Here is a 17,264-nt window from a genome sequence, read left to right as displayed (position 1 = left end):
GACAAACACCTGTCAGGGAAAGTCTCAATAATACTTAGTCCCACCATGAGTGCAGGGGACTGGACTAGGTGACTATGATTCTGTGTTCACTAGATCTGAGTAGGAAACAGTTTTCCTGTCCTGCAGAAAATTGAGATTTTTTTTAAACATTTTTCTGTCCTGAATCAGGATATAAAGTCAAAAAGTTAAAAAAAAAATAATGAAATGAAAATTAGAAAAAAAAAAACGGATTGGGTCAATCGAAACATTTCATTTCAATTTTTAAAAAAAATACTATAAATTAATTTAAATTCTGAAAAAAACATTTTGAGCCACTTTTTAATTTTGAAAATGTCAGAATGGGATGTTTTGACAACTTCAGACATTTCTTTTCAAAAATTTGTAAAAGGGGAAATTCAAATCCAACTTGTTCCTGCAAACAGTTCTGGTTTTGATAAACTGGCATTTAAAAAAAAAATCATAGAAAAATTCCCGACCAGCTCTACTGGTCACCTTTCCTCAATAATAATCAGATTCTGATTTCAAATTTTTGTATTAAGTGAAAATAGCAACTTAAGTTTACTTTTTAACTCTTTTTCTTCTTAGATCTACAGCAAACAACCATCTGCTCCTTCATGTGATCTACTCGTCGTCAATTCAAGTTCTTCAATTCCTGTGTCAGCATTGGGGGGAACTGGCCCCGAGACTCCTCAGTTTTCAGAATTAAGTGAGTAAAATATTTGCATTTTCTCTGAAACATTAGAAAGTTTGGTATAAAATATTTCTAACCTTGTGGAGCTGGAGCCTATGCAGATGGAAATGAAAGTATGCTGGCATTCACATCACATGGATGTGGAACTAGAGGGCTGCAAAACTAATGAAGACATTTCTGAAAGTAAGAGTTGCTTGTTGCTGCCATGCCCCGCTGCTGCTATGATTCAAGCATGTTTCCTCAGATGAATTTCAAATACATGCGAGAGGAAACAAAATGTAGGCCATGATGAGAGAGTTCATGAATGTGCACAGTATCAAACAGAACACTGGCCCCAACACAATACACTTTTGCAGGTGTGTACATCTGATGTTGGATAAATGAACTACCATAACAAACCGTATAAAGATGAGGTTTTTTTGTGTACATCTCCTGAATGTAGTTTTGGAATGGCTCGCAATCGATATGAGTAGTGTTATTCCTTTGTAGTGGTCTTTCCTAAAACAAAGAACCACTGTGGCCAGAACAAGAAATTCCTTGCAAGAGACAAATGTGTATCCAAATGAAAATGAGAGAGTTCTGGTTGGAACCTTGAAGGGAAAGTAGAGCTGCTTTATTATTGTATACGTAAGGTACTTTGTACAAAAATCTGTTGAAGTGAGAGGTTGTGTTTTAAAATAATCTGCCTCCTCCGTTATTAAATGGGGGATCATTAATAATTTACAAGGGAGCAATCACTGTCATCCATGCCCAAGAATGTCCGTGTAACCATGCACCTACAAAACAGCTCTTGCTGGCACAAGTTCAGAAGGGAAGGGCACATTTATCCTTTCTGAACTTCCTCAATATTTTCAGGGAGCCCCTTCAAATTTGCAACATTTTACTTAGGTTGGGAGAGGTAAGAACTCAGAGTAAATGTATTGTTATCCTACTAGAATAAGAAACGGGCGGGCCTCTGGTTTTAAAATATGTTTCGTAATATGCATAGTGCCACTCATTTTTTTCCCTCAGGCAATTTAAGATGTCAGGCAGAAATACAATGTATTTCTGAAATCAACTCTACATTCCTTACCACTTTGAAGGCAGAATTATAATAGCCCTAAATTGAATAGCAGCACCTTCAGTATGTATTTCAAAGTAATTGCACAACACTGCAACTTCTCCCCTGCAATTTTATACCCCTCCAAAAAATCATTGATAAATAATATCCCACCAAAGACTTAACTGTTTGCCAAATAACAGTCATGCAAGTTTTAATAACAGCTTGAATTTTAGATTGCAGATCTACAGGTGCTGCAGATCCAAGCATCCATCGTCCTTTGCTCTACCCTCAGCTAGATTTACTCGCTATAGCAAACGTTCAACAGCCCTCGTAAGTAATACGTTACCAAGAAACTGTAGCATAATGTTTTCAGAGATGTTTGTTCTTTATATTGCTGCTCTGCCACATACTCTTGGAAGGGTCTGTGAACGTTTGGAACAACTTATGATTTGCACACTCCTTCAATAAACCAGGAATGCCTAGCTTGGGCTCTAGATGCGTCCTGCCACACTTTAAAAATAGGTTGCTTCTGTAATACCCTTTGACCAATAATTAACAGATTTAATAACCCAGCAGCCAAAAGTATATTTAAGATTTCCTACCTGTCCTCCCAACCCTCACTATCAGGGAGGAACAGATGAGCCTTGCAGAATGCCTTAAAGGTCAATAAACTAAGACAGCGTAGGACCTAGGAGAGCAAGTTCCAAACCTTGCAGAGACCGTCCTGGCAGCTGTCCCCTTTTGGTGACCCTAGTGATCTCAGCTCTGGCACAAGGTGACAGGCAGCCAGTAGCAAAAAAAAATCTAATTGTATGAGTTCATGTTCTTCTGTTCATTTCTCAGTGACATTCCCTGTGTTAATCGTTACGTAGGTTTGCAACTGAAACACAAAACACAAGACAAAGCATCCCTGATGGTCATATCTATAGCAACGTGAGTAACAAGGATACTCAGAATCGCGTTCTTCAATGGCAAGTGTTAAAACAGAGGTCTCCTCCCTCTTGTTCTGCTAGCTGTCCAGATGGAAGTAAAAGATCCATCCCACAGCCCTTTTCCAAAGCAATAGGGAACAACCTCAAATGTGCAGGGCAACTTCCCATTTTCGATACAACACATTCTGTTCTGAAAGGTTCTGTGTGAGATGCTTGCTGTGGCCAGCTGGGTCGCTGCAGTTTGCCTAAGCCATTACTGTATGAGTAGTATTTAAATAATGGATGTATACAGCACATTGAGATTGCTGTGTGAGAGAGCCACTCTTCAGTGTGTTTACTCAGCTATAAGTTTCCTCTTGCAGACCATCTAGGTACTGTAAGTTTAAAAAAAAAAAAAAAGAAACTTTAAGAAAGGAACCAACCAGCCAAACACAATGTAGGATAAATGGTGTATGTCATGGGCAAAGTATCCCACCCACAAAGGCATGCATTCTCAGTTTAATATGAGGAATGTGTATGGTGCAGGGAAAGAAGATTGGATATAAAAGCAAAGGGAGTGGGGACCCAAATGAAATAAATGACTTGTATCAAACTCTGAAGACAGCCAGAGCGGAGGTTGCTCATCTGTTCTTCAGCAGACCCTTTGGATGGGGAGTTCACCATGTCCAAGAAAGATTGCTGCATTATTATCTATCTTCTAGCAGCACCTAGAGTTCAGGGCTATGTCCTGCTAGGTTGAATCTACTGGGTGAGGTAAGATCAACCCTGACCAGCCATAGCTGCAAAGCAGGGTTATAAGGAGAGAGGAAGTTACTCAAGTGATTCTTGCCAAGATTATGAAGGGCTTTCTATGATCACATAAGAACTTGCATTGTATTCTTTGCAAGCAGTGCAAATCTTGGGAGGCTGGCGTCACCCACTCCTTCACCCCTGCTGTCAAAGAGCAAGTGAACAGCCATGTACAAATCTCACAGCCTCTGGCTCAACGTATCAGAATAGAATATGTACAAGTAAATTATACAGATGTACACTAAAGTAATAGAAATATTGGCTTTAGCCGTTTTACATGGAGAACAGCAATAGATGATTGTTTTGTGCTGGCTGACCTGATCTGTAGACTTTGTCTGGTTTTACCACTTTACGAAATAAACAGTATAAAAAGGTGGTCTACCAGCATACAAATTTAAACAGTTTTTTGTTTGCACTGCCTGCTTACATACTAACTTTATTATGATTGATTTCCTTAGCTTGCCACTCTTTTAAACCCAGTGCCTTTGCAGACCGTAAACCTCCAAACTGTTAATGCCTCATCACTGAATGAGACAACACCAGGTGCATCACCAGCAGGTAATAAAGTCATTTTACACTTCAGTCCTAACCTCCACATTATGCATCTGTTTTCCCAGTGTCCCACAGGGACCTTACATAGTGTATCTGAGGGATCACCACAAAAAATCAGCAACAAAAACTAACGTGGTCCAAGGCTCTGTTTGATGACTTTGAGACGTATGCATATGTTTAATATTTAGAGTGTGAAAATGTATTGCGGATAATCAGTTGTCTTATGTCAATTCAAGATGCAAAACAAAGCAAACACTCATCAAGCGTGTTATTTGCTCACTTTAAAATATGTGTTCATTTGTCTTTTTCCCCCACCTCTCTTCAGACAAATCAAAGAGCAGTTTACAGGCACCTCATTATTATGAGATAATGGAATTTGACCCTTTAGCACGAGACTACAGCACAGAGTGAGTAATTTTGAAAATTACTAATCTGCAGTTTCTCACCGCCTTTTAGTAGTGTATGATGGAATGATTGATTGGACGAGAGAGACAAGGTGAGTCAGGTAATCTTTTATTTAGTGCTGTCAATTACCTGCGTTAATCCCAGACCCTCTGGGCAGGAGGGTAGCATGAGCTGCTCCGGAGAACCAGTCTGGTCAGGCACAGTAACAGAAGCCGCCACCAGAGGGTGGGAAGACAAGAGGCTCTGGAGAAAGTAATGTGGTTCTCACCCTGGCATTTTCAAAGTAAAAACAGGACGGCCAGGGGCTCGCTGGAGCCACCATCCCCACGCTTGCAGGGCTCGCCCGAGCTGCCCTCCCCATGCCTCCCGGGGCTGGGGCTGATCCCCCCGCCCATCCCGTGCCACCTGCAGCAGGCTGCGCCCCCAGTTCCGGTCCTCCCCCAGCTGAGGTTGATCTCTTCCCCTCGGCCCAACCCCCCTCCAGCTCCGCACTGCTCACGGTGGGGTCTCCCCCTCCCAGCCCTGTGTGGCCCGCAGCTGGGATTGGCCCCTCTCCCCCTCCCCCTGTGCTGCCCGGGGCCGAGACTGACCCCCTCCCCCCCCGAGCTTGGGGGCTGATCCCCAGTCCCCCTCCCCCAAGCCACCTGGGGTTGGGGCTGATCCCCCACCCCCAAGCTCGGGGGCTGTGTCCAGGGCTGCCCGGAGTTGGGGCTGCCTCCCCCCCCCCGCAGCTGTGTGCCTCCCCCGGCTGAGGTTGAGCGGGCAGGGGCAGTGCTGCCTCTAGCTGATCCCCAGGCAGCAGCCGCCACCTCTCTGTGCTCGGCCTTGCAGCTGGGACAAATGCCCAGGTTTGGCGAAAAAGTAGGGACAGCCAGGACAGGGCCAAAACAGGATGCATTGGCATTCTAGCCAGCCCGGGCCCTATCGTTCCCGGCTGGCCCCTTACTCCCGGGGCCAGTCCCCCTGTGTCGTGTCCCATTGCCCCTAGCTGGCTGCTCACTCTGGTGTACCCCATAGAGAACATGAGTCTGGCGAACTCAGCCTCCCTGCACCAGCCTCTTCTCCCCTGCAGTATGATGAGTCCTGGAGTTAAAATCCACCCTCCCTTGCAAACGAGGGCTCACTCAGCTGAAGGGAGCCCACCTAGCTCGGTAAAAGGAAATGAGCCTGGTGCGAGCCAGGTACCAGAAACCACCAGTCCAGAAGCAGCAACAAGACACCTTCCTTACCCTCCTCCTGCACAAGTCATTGCTTACCTCCCCACTTCGCTGTCCTCCCCCAACACTGAATGCTTGTTTGTCTGAGCGATTGGCTGAACAAGAAGTAGGACTGAGTAGACTTGCAGGCTCTAAAGGTTTACATTGTTTCATTGTTAAGTGCAGTTATTCTTTTTTACATAATTCTACATTTGTAAGTTCAACTTTCATCATAAAGAGATTGTACTTCAGTACTTGTATGAGGTGACTTGAAGTTTCTTTTTACAGTGCAAATGTTGGTTATAAAAATAAATACAAAGTGAGCACTGTACACGTATTCCTTGTTATAATTGAAATCAATATATTTGAAAATGTAGAAAACATCCAAAAATATTTAAATAAATTGTATTCTATTGTTAACAGCACAATTAATAGTGATTAATTTTTTTAATCGCTTGACAGCCCTACTTTTATCGTATGTATTTCTTTTGCCAGTTAAAAATGTATGAGATTAATCAAATTGATGTAGGCATCAGGTGAGGGCGATTGACATTAATGGGAGTGGCTAAATTCTGTGCAGTTCTTTGAACATTCCTGGGTTAGCTAATTAAGCAATAAACCAGCACAGGGTGTTTTATTAATAGATAACTGGAAAAATAATGTGCTGAAAAATAATCTAGTTATCTAGCTAACTCTTGTTCAATGGCGTGAAAAGCTGAACGTCCAACTACTGATCCTAGTGAGGGTAGCCCGCTATATCCTCACAGTATATGCTAGCTCAGAGCTATCTTCTTTTGTAGTTTTAATGTATTAAAATCAGTATGTATTTGTTTAACTTTTTTGTTCTCCAGCCATTTTACTTCTGGAGACCTGAACTAAAATCCTATTTTGTTCAAAAGTGAAAACAAGTTTAATGGTGTCTCCTAGTGTCCCAGGTGGAGATGTGCAGTATTTTCACAAATTCACCACAATTAGCAGTGTGCTCAATTTTGAACGCTGGCTGTCCTGCCACTTCAACTGCTGTCTAGTGGTCACTTTAAACACTTAAGAGAAATATTCACACTTGAGCAGGATTTCACTGGCACATTTTTGCTGAATACAATGAAATGAGCATGACCTAGTATTTACCCTACTCTTCTTCTTCCAGAGCTGTTTATGAAGAAATTGATGATTATATCTCCAAACCCGAAGTTAAAAAGCATACAGATTGCTAAGAATGGAAGGTGAATTCTCTTAATGAACATAAAAGTTATTCTCTGATGCCAGCAGTAGACTGCTTTCTATAACTGACAAGTGAATACAAGGAAAAGTCTTGTTTCCTATTTTGAACACAGCAACAAATAAGCACTGGGGTCTTATGTGTTATCCACTTCCATGTGTTATGTTTGGATCTGCTTTCAGTTCTGATCACTGCCACTTTATATAAGCTAAGTAAGGCCCCATGTCTGCACACACTTATTTTTCAAGGGGACTATTATTGTATGTATTTGCAGGATTGGGGCCTGGAACAGTTTTGTGTGTTTGGGGCCTGAAACAAAATTGTCTACAGAATAATGCACTCTGCTGCAAACTGAAGCAGAACACAAGCAGTCTTCAATTACAGAGGAAAGCTTTACTTCAAGATTAACTAACATGCTGAACTGCTTTGTTTTTTATGTAGCAAACAAAATTAAACAACTATTCATCTACAGTAGGGGCGGACAAACTTTTTGGCCTCAGGCCCACATCGGGTTTCTGAAATTGTATGGAGGGCCAGTTAGGGAAGGCTGTGCCTCCCCAAACAGCTGGGCATGGCCTGGCCCCCCGGGACTCCTGCCTCATCCACCCCGTCCCCCTGCTCCTTGTCCCCTGACCGCCCGTGGACCTCCCTGCCCCTGACTGCCCCCCGCCGCCCCGTCCAACCCCTCCTCTCATTCCTGACTGCCCCTCCGGGACCCATGCCCCATCCAACCACCCCTTCTCCCTGACCGCCCCCGGAACCCCTGCCCCTGACTGCCCCCTGCTGCCCCATCCAACTCCCCCTCTCCTTCCTGACTGCCCCCCCCGGGACCCCTGCCCCCATTCAAGCCCGCTGTTCCCCGCCCTCTGACCACCCCGACCTCTATCCACACCCCCGCCCCCTCTCCACCACCCTGAACACTCCTGCCCGCAATTCAACTCCTGTTTCCCGCCCTCTGACCGCCCTGCCTCCTATCCAGACCCCCACCCCCTGACCACCACCCCGAACACCCCTGCCCTCTGTCCACCCCCCCCCCCCGTTCCCTGCCCCCTTACCGCACTGCCTGAAACACCGGTGGCTGGCGGCACTACAGCTGTGCTGCCCAGAGCACCAGGGCAGGCAGCCGTGCTGCCTATCTGGAGCCAGCCACGCCACCGCGCAGCACAGAGCACCGGGTCAGGCCGCGGCTGTGCAGCTGCACCGCCTGGCAAGAGCTCGCAGCCCTGCCGCCCAACGCATTGTGCCAGCAGCGCAGTGAGCTGAGGCTGCAGTGGAGGGGGAACAGCAGGGGAGGGGCCAGGGGCTAGCCTCCCGGGCCTGGAGCTCAGGGGCCAGGCAGGAGGGTCCCGCGGGCCATAGTTTACCCACCTCTGATCTACAGGAACTGCATAACTCAATCTGTTTTTTAGCATTAGTGCTGTCAGTTGGGCAACTAATGTGAGCGACACCATCCAAAAACCTAGGAGGAGTTCTGTATCTAGGATCCTCCTATATTAGATCTATCGATGGTTGTGTGAATATACTTAGTATGGAACCCTTTTGCCTTTACATTTTGAATGCAGATGTTACTTCATTCTAAAACCTGTTTGGTTGAAGAGTCTATTGTAAAACAAAGGAGAAAAAAAACACCCCTACATTTTACGCAAGCTTTCGTTCAACAAACTGATTCATGGGTTTTGTCTTAATAAGGACCCGCTCTGAGTTGGAGACTGAACACTTTCTTCTGGGCTTGTCAGCACAGGAAATGAATTTTTTTGTTTCTGTAAACTTCTCTGCTTACTTGTATCACACCACATCCTCACTTTTAATTTTAATGTGCCTCTTTAAAAACTGGGTATGAAGCAATCAACACTTTACTAAGTGTTGTTTTTATTTTTCAGAGTGTTTAATCCTATGAGAAAAGAAAAATACCTGTAGTGATGGAAGAAGAGCAATATGGAAAACTTATTTGATGATTGAATTATTTTAAGTACCTTGATCATTAAAAAGTGCTACTTTTATTTGCAGGGTTAAAGTGCCTTCCATATTTACACTGAATGTAAAATTTGCACTTTCATGAAAGACTTAATAGTGCTCTGAATTGAAAGTTGTGATATAAAACTTAGTTAAATAGGTTTTTGTGGCTGGCAAATCAGATTAAGATTTTTTTGAATCTGTGCGTTTAAAGTTCGATTTTATTATTTTAACTTCAAAAATGTAAGCAATATTAAATTATATTAAGTTCACCAACTGTTATACTGTCTTTTATCATACAAAACCAGAGGAAAAACAAATTATCAGTGGAAAACTAAATCTTACCACTTGGACTTCTTACCAGTTGTCATTCATAAAGGGTGAAATACCCCTCATGGTAACACCACCCCACAAATACTTACACCGCTGTGTGTGAATGTAAGGTGTGACAGGTATGTGGGTGGGGATGGGCCTCCACAATGGCCAACATGCCAAATTGCTCTAGAGAACAGCTTTCAAGCTTACACAGAGCTCTTCTTCGGGTCTGGAGCGCTGTGTAAGCTTAAAAGTTTGTCTCTCTCACCAACAGAAGTTGGTCCAATAGAAGATATAACCTCACCCGCCTTGTCTCAAATATCCTGAGACTGACATGGCTACAACAACATGCATGCAAGCTGCTCTAGTGCAGACAAAGGCCTTACAGTGAAATCACAGACCCATTTAAAAGAAACATCTTGTCTTTAGTCCGATGTGGTCTCCAGCTTCAGAATCAGGAATGGTTCATTTAAGTTTCATTGTCAGTAATCAGGCCAGAAAATAGAATTTCTGTCCCCTAAACATTTTTTCCTGAATTGGGACAGAAAATCAAAATTTTTCACTGGGTGAAAAGTCTCAAAATTCCATTTGAGAAGAAATGAAATGGAATTTTCCAGCTTGCTGCTCAACTCACTCCAATGCAAAATTCCCAGCCGGCTCTAGGGCACTTGGAATTTCATTTTTTTTTTTTTTCCTCAGCATAGCTAGGCCAGTAAAAGCCCTAATGTAGATAGTTATACAGGTGCTTTATGGGGAGACAACTTATTTCATTAACTGCAATAAGCTATACTCATATAAACTGCATTGATAGTAGGGGTGGGGAGGCTCTGCTGCTTAACTATGCTGACACAGATAAAATGGCAAATCTTAAGTGTAGACAAGGCTTAAGAGAGGGATCCATGGCAGTGTTCTCGGATAGGGCCCCATACCCCTAGTATTTGCATGGTATGTAATATTCTGAGTTCTTTATTTATAAGGCATATATAACATATCACTGGCCCATAGAGAACTGGGTGAAGTTGGTGGAGGACTCTGGGAGAAATTTTATTATTGGGATTTATTCAACTTTTGTTTGTGCTGCTATGGCAATATTATTGAACGGGAATAAAGTGTGTTTATTTTGAGTTTCTAACAGTCTGTCTAAAGCACCCAGAGCTCCAAAGGAAGCTCGTGGTTGTTGGAGTATACATTTGAAGAAATAAGTCAATGGCTAAATCTCCATAGACTTCTCTGGGGCCAATATTTGGCCCTCATTCTAGAATTTACAATCCTGCACAGGGTAGAGCTTTGCTTAGACTCTCCACACCACGTAAAAATCATTTTATGCAGCAGAACAATGTAACACTCAGCATAAAACTATTACAATAGTTTTAATCAGTCTAGTTTAGATTTCACATTGTGGTATTACAAAAGATACACTGGATGCCAGTAAATACACAGTACAATAATGTTCTTTGTTTTGAAAGAGACTTCCAAGTACTTTAAAAACAACCAATAATTTGGATATACGTAAAAGTTGCACAAAAAATAGAGACAGGGGAACAACAAGAGCTCCTCTGCATAGCACTGTTCTTAAATCATATACAAATGTAATTTGCAGAGACCTAAATGATAGCAATTAGATATTTTGTCATGATTTCTAATGTGCCCCTTACGGTGATATCTGTATTCTGAAATACTACTTTTGGTATTACTTTTATCACGGCCCATGCACTAAAGGGAGGGTAGGAAGGATGGTCTAGGAGGAAAAGGATACTAGAGTGGGATTTGAGACCTGAGTTCCATGTGTGTGTGAGCTTGGGCATGTCACTTTCTCCACCCTTTGCCTCAGTTCACCCATGCATAAAATGAGGATAACTGCCTATATCACAGGGTTGTTGTGAAAATAAAACCCATTAATGATTAAGATCGTGTGGAAAGCCATATTAATACCTAGAAAGAAGGGCAGGTAGGGAAGAACTATTCTGATCTAGTATTGTACTTCCTCACTGCTTTTGAGATAAGCTACATCACTCTTTGAGAGTCTTCTGTGAACATTTTTGCTACTTTCTTTGGGGCTTAGGTAGAAACCAGCAATGGAAAACATTAAGCTCTGGTTCAAAACTGCCATAATGTTACAATAAAAAATAACCCAGTAAGAGTTTCTATACCATCTTTTAAAGATATCAAAGTCTTCACAAATCAGCCTAATTCTCCTATAAGATATGCATGTAGAAATTATTCTCACATACTGCCAAAACGCAGCCACATCTGAGGTGAAACAGCAGCTCTTTAACAGTACACAACACTGTACTGCTGTTTACCAAAATTGAATACCATAACCTATTGGAACTGTGAGAGAAATACTTGTCTAACAAATAGCTCAAATTGTTTTCTGAAAAATAACCGCAAGTAGTCAGGACCTCTGTTGTGCATGACATCCAAACCCCAGTACCTCTAGCAGCAGTGACCACTGGTATCTGTCAGACTACATTAATTCACTACAGTCTTAAAAGGAAGAGTTCCACCTAATGAATCATCAACTTCTTTTCCTGCACCACTTAAGTATTCTTTAGTGACCGAAACTGATTTTGTTTCTCTCATGAGGTCTCACAAGATTAGGTAGAATATTTACTAGTAAGGGGTATTCCTTTTCACCTAAAATACAAGATCAGTTAAAGTTGTCTTTCTTCTGAAGTACCATAAGCTCTTAATCATTTTCAGGTATTAACAGTTTTCTTATCAGGTTTCCATCAACAGAGGACATTACAAACTCCATACCCCCAGATATTTAGTAGACAGATCTGTTCCTATCAATTGAATGTAAAGCTAAATCTGAAAATAATTGTTTTGAAGATTTCCATTTGCACTTACCCACAAAGATTTCCCTTTTCCTATGTATTCAGACACATTATTGGTCCTTCTATAGAAAGTCAAATAAAATCACACCTTAACAGCATATCTGTCATGGTTTAATAATTTAAAATACAAATTCATATTGTACAGTAGTTCTATGTGGTGTTTCATATCCTTCTTGTGTCTTTGGAAGAATGTGTTTTGCAAAGTTGACAGATCATTTGGCTGCCAGGTACCAGAGAAACTACTTATTCATTGTATAGATAGTATATTATTGATAACCTGGGAGTGGCAATTTGTGTCCTTCTTTTGCTTCAAAAAAGGTGTAAGAAAGAGTGATCAGATCAACATTGGCCATTCTTGGGTCTTCAGCAAATTCAGGATCTATGAAGAAAAACACAGGCATGTCCACCTCCTCTTGGGGATTAAGCCGCTGTTCTTCAAAACAAAAGCACTGTATATGGTGAAAAGTGAGAACAGTTACAAAACAAATACGTACACGCTGCATGTTAAAAAACAGCCTTTGTATTCTGTTTTTCACACTGCTCCTACTTTAGTAAACTTAAATGTCTAATGGAATGAGATCTGTGATTGTGACGGGATAGCAGGTTCTCTCTTATACTGTGTTTTAACAGAGATCTGGTCCATGATACAAACTTCTCTCCTATTTGTGATTCATGGATCATCTCCCCTCTCTGGTGAGTAAATACCAAGAGGCAATTACAGCAATTGCTTAAATTGAAAAATTATATTAGGAAAGTATTTAATAGTTTTGAAGTGAACAATCAGTACCATATGACTGTTCAACCCACAAGTGCCCTCAAGATCGCTAGTGGTCCATCTTTTACACTTTGGGAGCCACTCTAATGGGACTTTTAGTACCCGCCTTCTATGATTTAGCCTAGGCTAAATACGTGAATTGATGCATGCCCATTTGGAAAAGGATAATGTCTGAAATACTGAATTTTTCAGTTTGCCAGCCTAGATTGCCTCACACGCCTTGGAGTTACACACTTCACCTACTTGTATTTTATTGAAATATTGTCCTGCTTCAAATGGAACCACATTATATGTAGAGATTCCAATTACTGGTTTGTCTGTAGAATTCTTTGCTTTGTAAAATGCCAATGCAGTCTCTCCTGGTACAACCTGTTTAAAGAAAAATACAATTATTGTATTTAATTTAAGTTCATTACACCACTCTCACAAAGTTCTGTAGGACTTAAGTTGCTAAATTTATTCCAGTGATAATTTTTTTAGCTGCCTTAAAGACAGATTCACTGCAAGTTATCTATTTCCTATATTTCCAACATTAGTGAATCTGGAAAAGTGATTGTAAATTAAAAACAGTATTGAGAACTAGCTTCAATATCCACACACAAAATTAATCATAATATGGATACATTTTGGATCTTATCCTACAAGATACTGGACTTCCAGGGTATATCTACACAGCCCATGGCAGTGAGCCTCCCAGCCTAGGTCAACAGACTCGTGCTAGCAGGAGTCCAATAGCCCTGTTGAAAAAAAATATCAAAACACTAATTGCAATAATGAATTCAAACAAACTGATCAAGGAACATGACTGACCTCATAAGAGCCTTTGTTGGTAACCAGTTTTAAACAGTAACAATATTATTGAAGGCAAAAAAAAAAAAAAAAAATCAATACAAAGATCATAATGCAAGAATACTGACAAGAAGAGAAAGTGCCCTACTTGATCTAAGCCCCAGTGCTGACGGGAATTGCTTTGGCATGCCAGCGTGAGCCCTGCAGGCTTCAATGCCCACCTGCATTGTAAAGCGCAAGACTGGGGCCCCAACTTGTGTTTTTACCCTTGTTTGCAGCCCATGCAATTTTTATTAACCTTTTCAAAAAAGGATCTAAGAAAGTAATCTACAAACCACTGTGTACAGCGGCAACCGAGAAAAATATCTGGTAAGGAAAAATATTTTAATTACTGTTTTTCAATTTAAGAGGCAAAAATCAAACACCTACAATTATTTTTTAAATTATTCAAAAGACCTTTGACAGTATCCTTTAAAGCTGTGACATTAACATTTATTAATTCAAATGAAAGTAGCGTCAATCATACTAGTCGAATGAGTGCTGAAAAATAAGACTCCCATCCTGTAACTATGTATGAGTAGTCATAGATTCATAGATTCATAGATATTTAGGTCAGAAGGGACCATTATGATCATCTAGTCTGACCTCCTGCACAACGCAGGCCACAGAATTTCACCCACCACTCCTACAAAAAAAAACCTCACACCTATATCTGTGCTATTGAAGTCCTCAAATTGTAGTTTAAAGACCTCAAGGAGCAGAGAATCCTCCAGCAAGTGACCCGTGCCCCATGCTACAGAGGAAGGCGAAAAACCTCCAGGGCCTCTTCCAATCTGCCCTGGAGGAAAATTCCTTCCCGACCCCAAATATGGCGATCAGCTAAACCCTGAGCATATGGGCAAGGTTCATCAGCCAGATACTACAGAAAATTCTTTCCCAGGTAACTTGGATCTTACCCCATCTAAAACCCATCACAGGCCATTGGGCCTATTTACCATGAATATTTAATTACCAAAACCATGTTATCCCATCATACCATCTCCTCCATAAACTTATCGAGTTTAATCTTAAAGCAAGATAGATCTTTTGCCCCCACTACTTCCCTCGGAAGGCTATTCCAAAACTTCACTCCTCTGATGGTTAGAAACCTTCGTCTAATTTCTAATCTAAATTTCCTAGTGGCCAGTTTATATCCATTTGTTCTTGTGTCCACATTGGTACTGAGTTTAAATAATTCCTCTCCCTCTCTGGTATTTATCCCTCTGATATATTTATAGAGAGCAATCATATCTCCCCTCAGCCTTCTTTTAGTTAGGCTAAACAAGCCAAGCTCCCTGAGTCTCCTTTCATAAGACAAGTTTTCCATTCCTCGGATCATCCTAGTAGCCCTTCTCTATACCTGTTCCAGTTTGAATTCATCCTTCTTAAACATGGGAGACCAGAACTGCACACAGTACTCCAGGTGAGGTCTCACCAGTGCCTTATATAACGGTACTAAAACCTCCTTATCCCTACTGGAAATACCTCTCCTGATGCATCCCAAGACGACATTAGCTTTTTTCACAGCCATATCACATTGGCAGCTCATAGTCATCCTATGATCAACCAATACTCCAAGGTCCTTTTCCTCCTCCGTTACTTCTAGTTGATGCGTCCCTAGCTTATAACTAAAATTCTTGTTATTAATCCCTAAATGCATGACCTTACACTTAGTCCATGAATAGGCTTACCTATAGTCTTGATCCTGAAAAGGCTCATACCCATGTTTAAATTTTTTCAAGATCAGAGCTAATGTACTGTGTTAGCTCCTAATACAAACAAGTTTTAAAAAGTTAAGATTTGAAGCCTCAATTTTTCAGTTTTGTAAGGTTTTTTTGTAGTTTTGATAATCATTCTATAATGTCTAAATGAATTGTTGTGTAAGTTTCTTACGTATATTTCTGTTTGCTGCGGTCTAAAATTCCAATGTAGACTTGCATGCACATCAGCATTGAACGTGACCTTAATGATGCGATCTTTAACAGGTTCCATAGTCTCAATCTGGTCTGAATCATGGCCTGCTACTGCTGACCCACCTAGTCCAGTAGCCTTTACAAAAAGAAAAGTTGTAGTTAGTGGTATTAAAATTGAAAACTTGATGGTATTTGAGGTACAAGAAAGTAAACAATTTCAACCTCTGTAGAAAGAAGGTTAAAGATAACAATAAGATCTAGTCAATTGCAGAGAAGAATTGAAAGTAGTGTCAGGTACTATTCTTCCCTAAGAGTCCCCTTACCAAATCTATTTCTTTTTCATTGATTTTTTTTCCCCTTTCCCATTTATGAAAGATTCCATCCAAACACCAGACTGTAGTGGGGAAAGTGAAAATTACCATACACACAGTAAACAAACTGGGGAAAGAGTAATTTTGTTACACTGCTCTTTTGAAACAATAATAAATAAAAATAACTAGGCAGGTGAATAACAGGGTCTTAGCCATTGACTAGACTCCTAGGTGCTCTGATAATACCATCAACAAACAACAGCAAGTGGAGGGCACGGATTTAAAATATATGGGGCAGAGGGAAGTGAGAACCCTGGGCCCTGCTAGAGCCTGATATTCAGGTGCATCGATGCCTTTGGCAGGGCGGAGAGTATGTACACCGCACGCCCACCTAGCATAGGTATAAACAGCAGCGCAGACAGAGTCAAGGTTTAGGTGGGGAGCGTGCCCTGCACAACTGAACCCTAGGCTATATACCCTAGACAGATCTCTACGTGCCCACCGCATCCACACTGGTATTCTCAGCCGTGTAGCGTCCCGCTGCTCGGTGCCTTCCCTGATGCCTCCCCGCGGCCAGACCCAGCAGGGACAAGAGCGGGCGCAGGCTGCCTGTCCCTGCACTGGATAGGGACGGGGGTAGTGTACGCACTTGACCCACCGCCTTCAGCCTGGATGCGGCTGAGAGGGAAGGGGGGCAGCGGCCCTAACCCTCCCAGAGTTCTGGGCTTCGCTTGGGGGGGACCAGGGGGGCTGGGCCGGCCGGCGGGGGAGTCCTTGGAGGGGCGGGGGGGGGAATCCTTGTCCCGGCCCTGACCTGGCAGTAGAGGCGGTAGAGCGGCACGGCCGCGTAGGACATGCCCACCATGCCCACGGCCGCGGCGGCGATGTAGGTCAGGACGGTCTTGTTCCTGCGCCTCCACTCCTGCTCCTGGCCTCGCGTGAAAGGGTTGGGGCGCGCCGCCCCTCGCGCCTGCTGGAGCCCGGGCCAGGCCTGGCGGCGGGGGGCGCTGCCCGGGGTCCCCGGCCCGCGGGGGCCCCATTGGCTGTGCGGGGCCGCGGTCCGAGGGCACTGGCCGCAGGCCCAGCCCCCCCGGGCAAGGGGCGCCCCAGCGCCTCGGGCCCAGACACTGAGCACGCGGGGGCCCGATCCGGCAGCCACGCGCGGCAGCGGAAGGACCCCGAGGCACCTCCAGCCCCGCCCGCCCAGCCCCATCCTCCCCTCTCACGTGACGACCCGGCTCCGTCGGGCAGGGTGACACTTCCCACATGTGACGCGCTATTCTCGCGAGATTCGGAGGGTCAGGTGGCTGCGCGGCAGGGACCGAGCAGTCTCCAGACTCCGTGGCTCACAGTCTACGGCGGCCGCAGGGGGTAAGTTCGCGTTCTCGTTGCCCCGCCCAGGAGCTGCGGGGACGCCCGTCGGCTGGCGCGTGTGGCTCAGCGGGGTTTCTCTGTCACTTTCACCAGGGCTTTGTGCTGACACGGTGCCTCCCCTCACACAGC

At 43.3% G+C, this 17,264-nt stretch overlaps 3 protein-coding genes across 6 annotated transcripts in view; 2 read left to right on the top strand and 1 right to left on the bottom strand.

Moving 5' to 3' along the window:
• TOM1L1 (target of myb1 like 1 membrane trafficking protein) overlaps positions 1-9,055 on the top strand; it is a 35,910-nt gene extending 26,855 nt beyond the window's left edge. For 2 of the 4 annotated variants that reach the window (XM_077833249.1, XM_077833247.1), the window contains exons 10-16: positions 586-706; positions 1,967-2,063; positions 2,606-2,666; positions 3,913-4,012; positions 4,332-4,413; positions 6,755-6,830; positions 8,707-9,055. In XM_077833249.1, coding sequence (XP_077689375.1) covers positions 586-706; positions 1,967-2,063; positions 2,606-2,666; positions 3,913-4,012; positions 4,332-4,413; positions 6,755-6,821 — 528 coding nt within the window. In that variant the 3' untranslated portion in view covers positions 6,822-6,830; positions 8,707-9,055. Of the gene's footprint in view, positions 1-585; positions 707-1,966; positions 2,064-2,605; positions 2,667-3,912; positions 4,013-4,331; positions 4,414-6,754; positions 6,831-8,388 lie in introns of all 4 variants that reach the window. The other 2 variants (XM_077833248.1, XM_077833250.1) reach the window with 2 other exon arrangements.
• A 2,968-nt stretch (positions 9,056-12,023) lies between these two features.
• COX11 (cytochrome c oxidase copper chaperone COX11) lies at positions 12,024-16,990 on the bottom strand. The gene is made up of 4 exons (XM_077834516.1): positions 16,576-16,990; positions 15,431-15,586; positions 12,953-13,078; positions 12,024-12,383 (listed from the first exon to the last, which is right to left on the bottom strand). Exons 1-4 carry the CDS (start codon positions 16,972-16,974, stop codon positions 12,201-12,203), a joined length of 864 nt encoding a protein of 287 aa, XP_077690642.1. The 5' UTR covers positions 16,975-16,990; the 3' UTR covers positions 12,024-12,200.
• A 5-nt stretch (positions 16,991-16,995) lies between these two features.
• Positions 16,996-17,264, top strand: part of STXBP4 (syntaxin binding protein 4) — a 139,192-nt gene continuing 138,923 nt past the window's right edge. The window contains exon 1 of the mRNA XM_077834511.1: positions 16,996-17,132. The gene's annotated coding sequence lies outside the window, so the exon portion shown is untranslated. The remainder of the gene's footprint in view (positions 17,133-17,264) is intronic.

This window comes from Eretmochelys imbricata, chromosome 14 (assembly GCF_965152235.1).
Source record: "Eretmochelys imbricata isolate rEreImb1 chromosome 14, rEreImb1.hap1, whole genome shotgun sequence".
Classification (NCBI taxonomy): Eukaryota; Metazoa; Chordata; order Testudines; family Cheloniidae; genus Eretmochelys; species Eretmochelys imbricata.
This window is presented reverse-complemented; position numbering and strand designations above follow the sequence as displayed.

Bases quoted from the DNA above. Each gene is read 5' to 3' on its own strand.
- COX11 (XM_077834516.1), bottom strand. From the start codon at position 16,974: ATGGGGCTGGGCGGGCGGGGCTGGAGGTGCCTCGGGGTCCTTCCGCTG. The intron at 15,587-16,575 runs GTCAGGGCCGGG...CTTTTTGTAAAG, and splicing joins TCTACCGCCTCTACTGCCAG to GCTACTGGACTAGGTGGGTC. The intron at 12,384-12,952 runs GTAGGTGAAGTG...CACCATATACAG, and splicing joins AATATTTCAATAAAATACAA to TGCTTTTGTTTTGAAGAACA.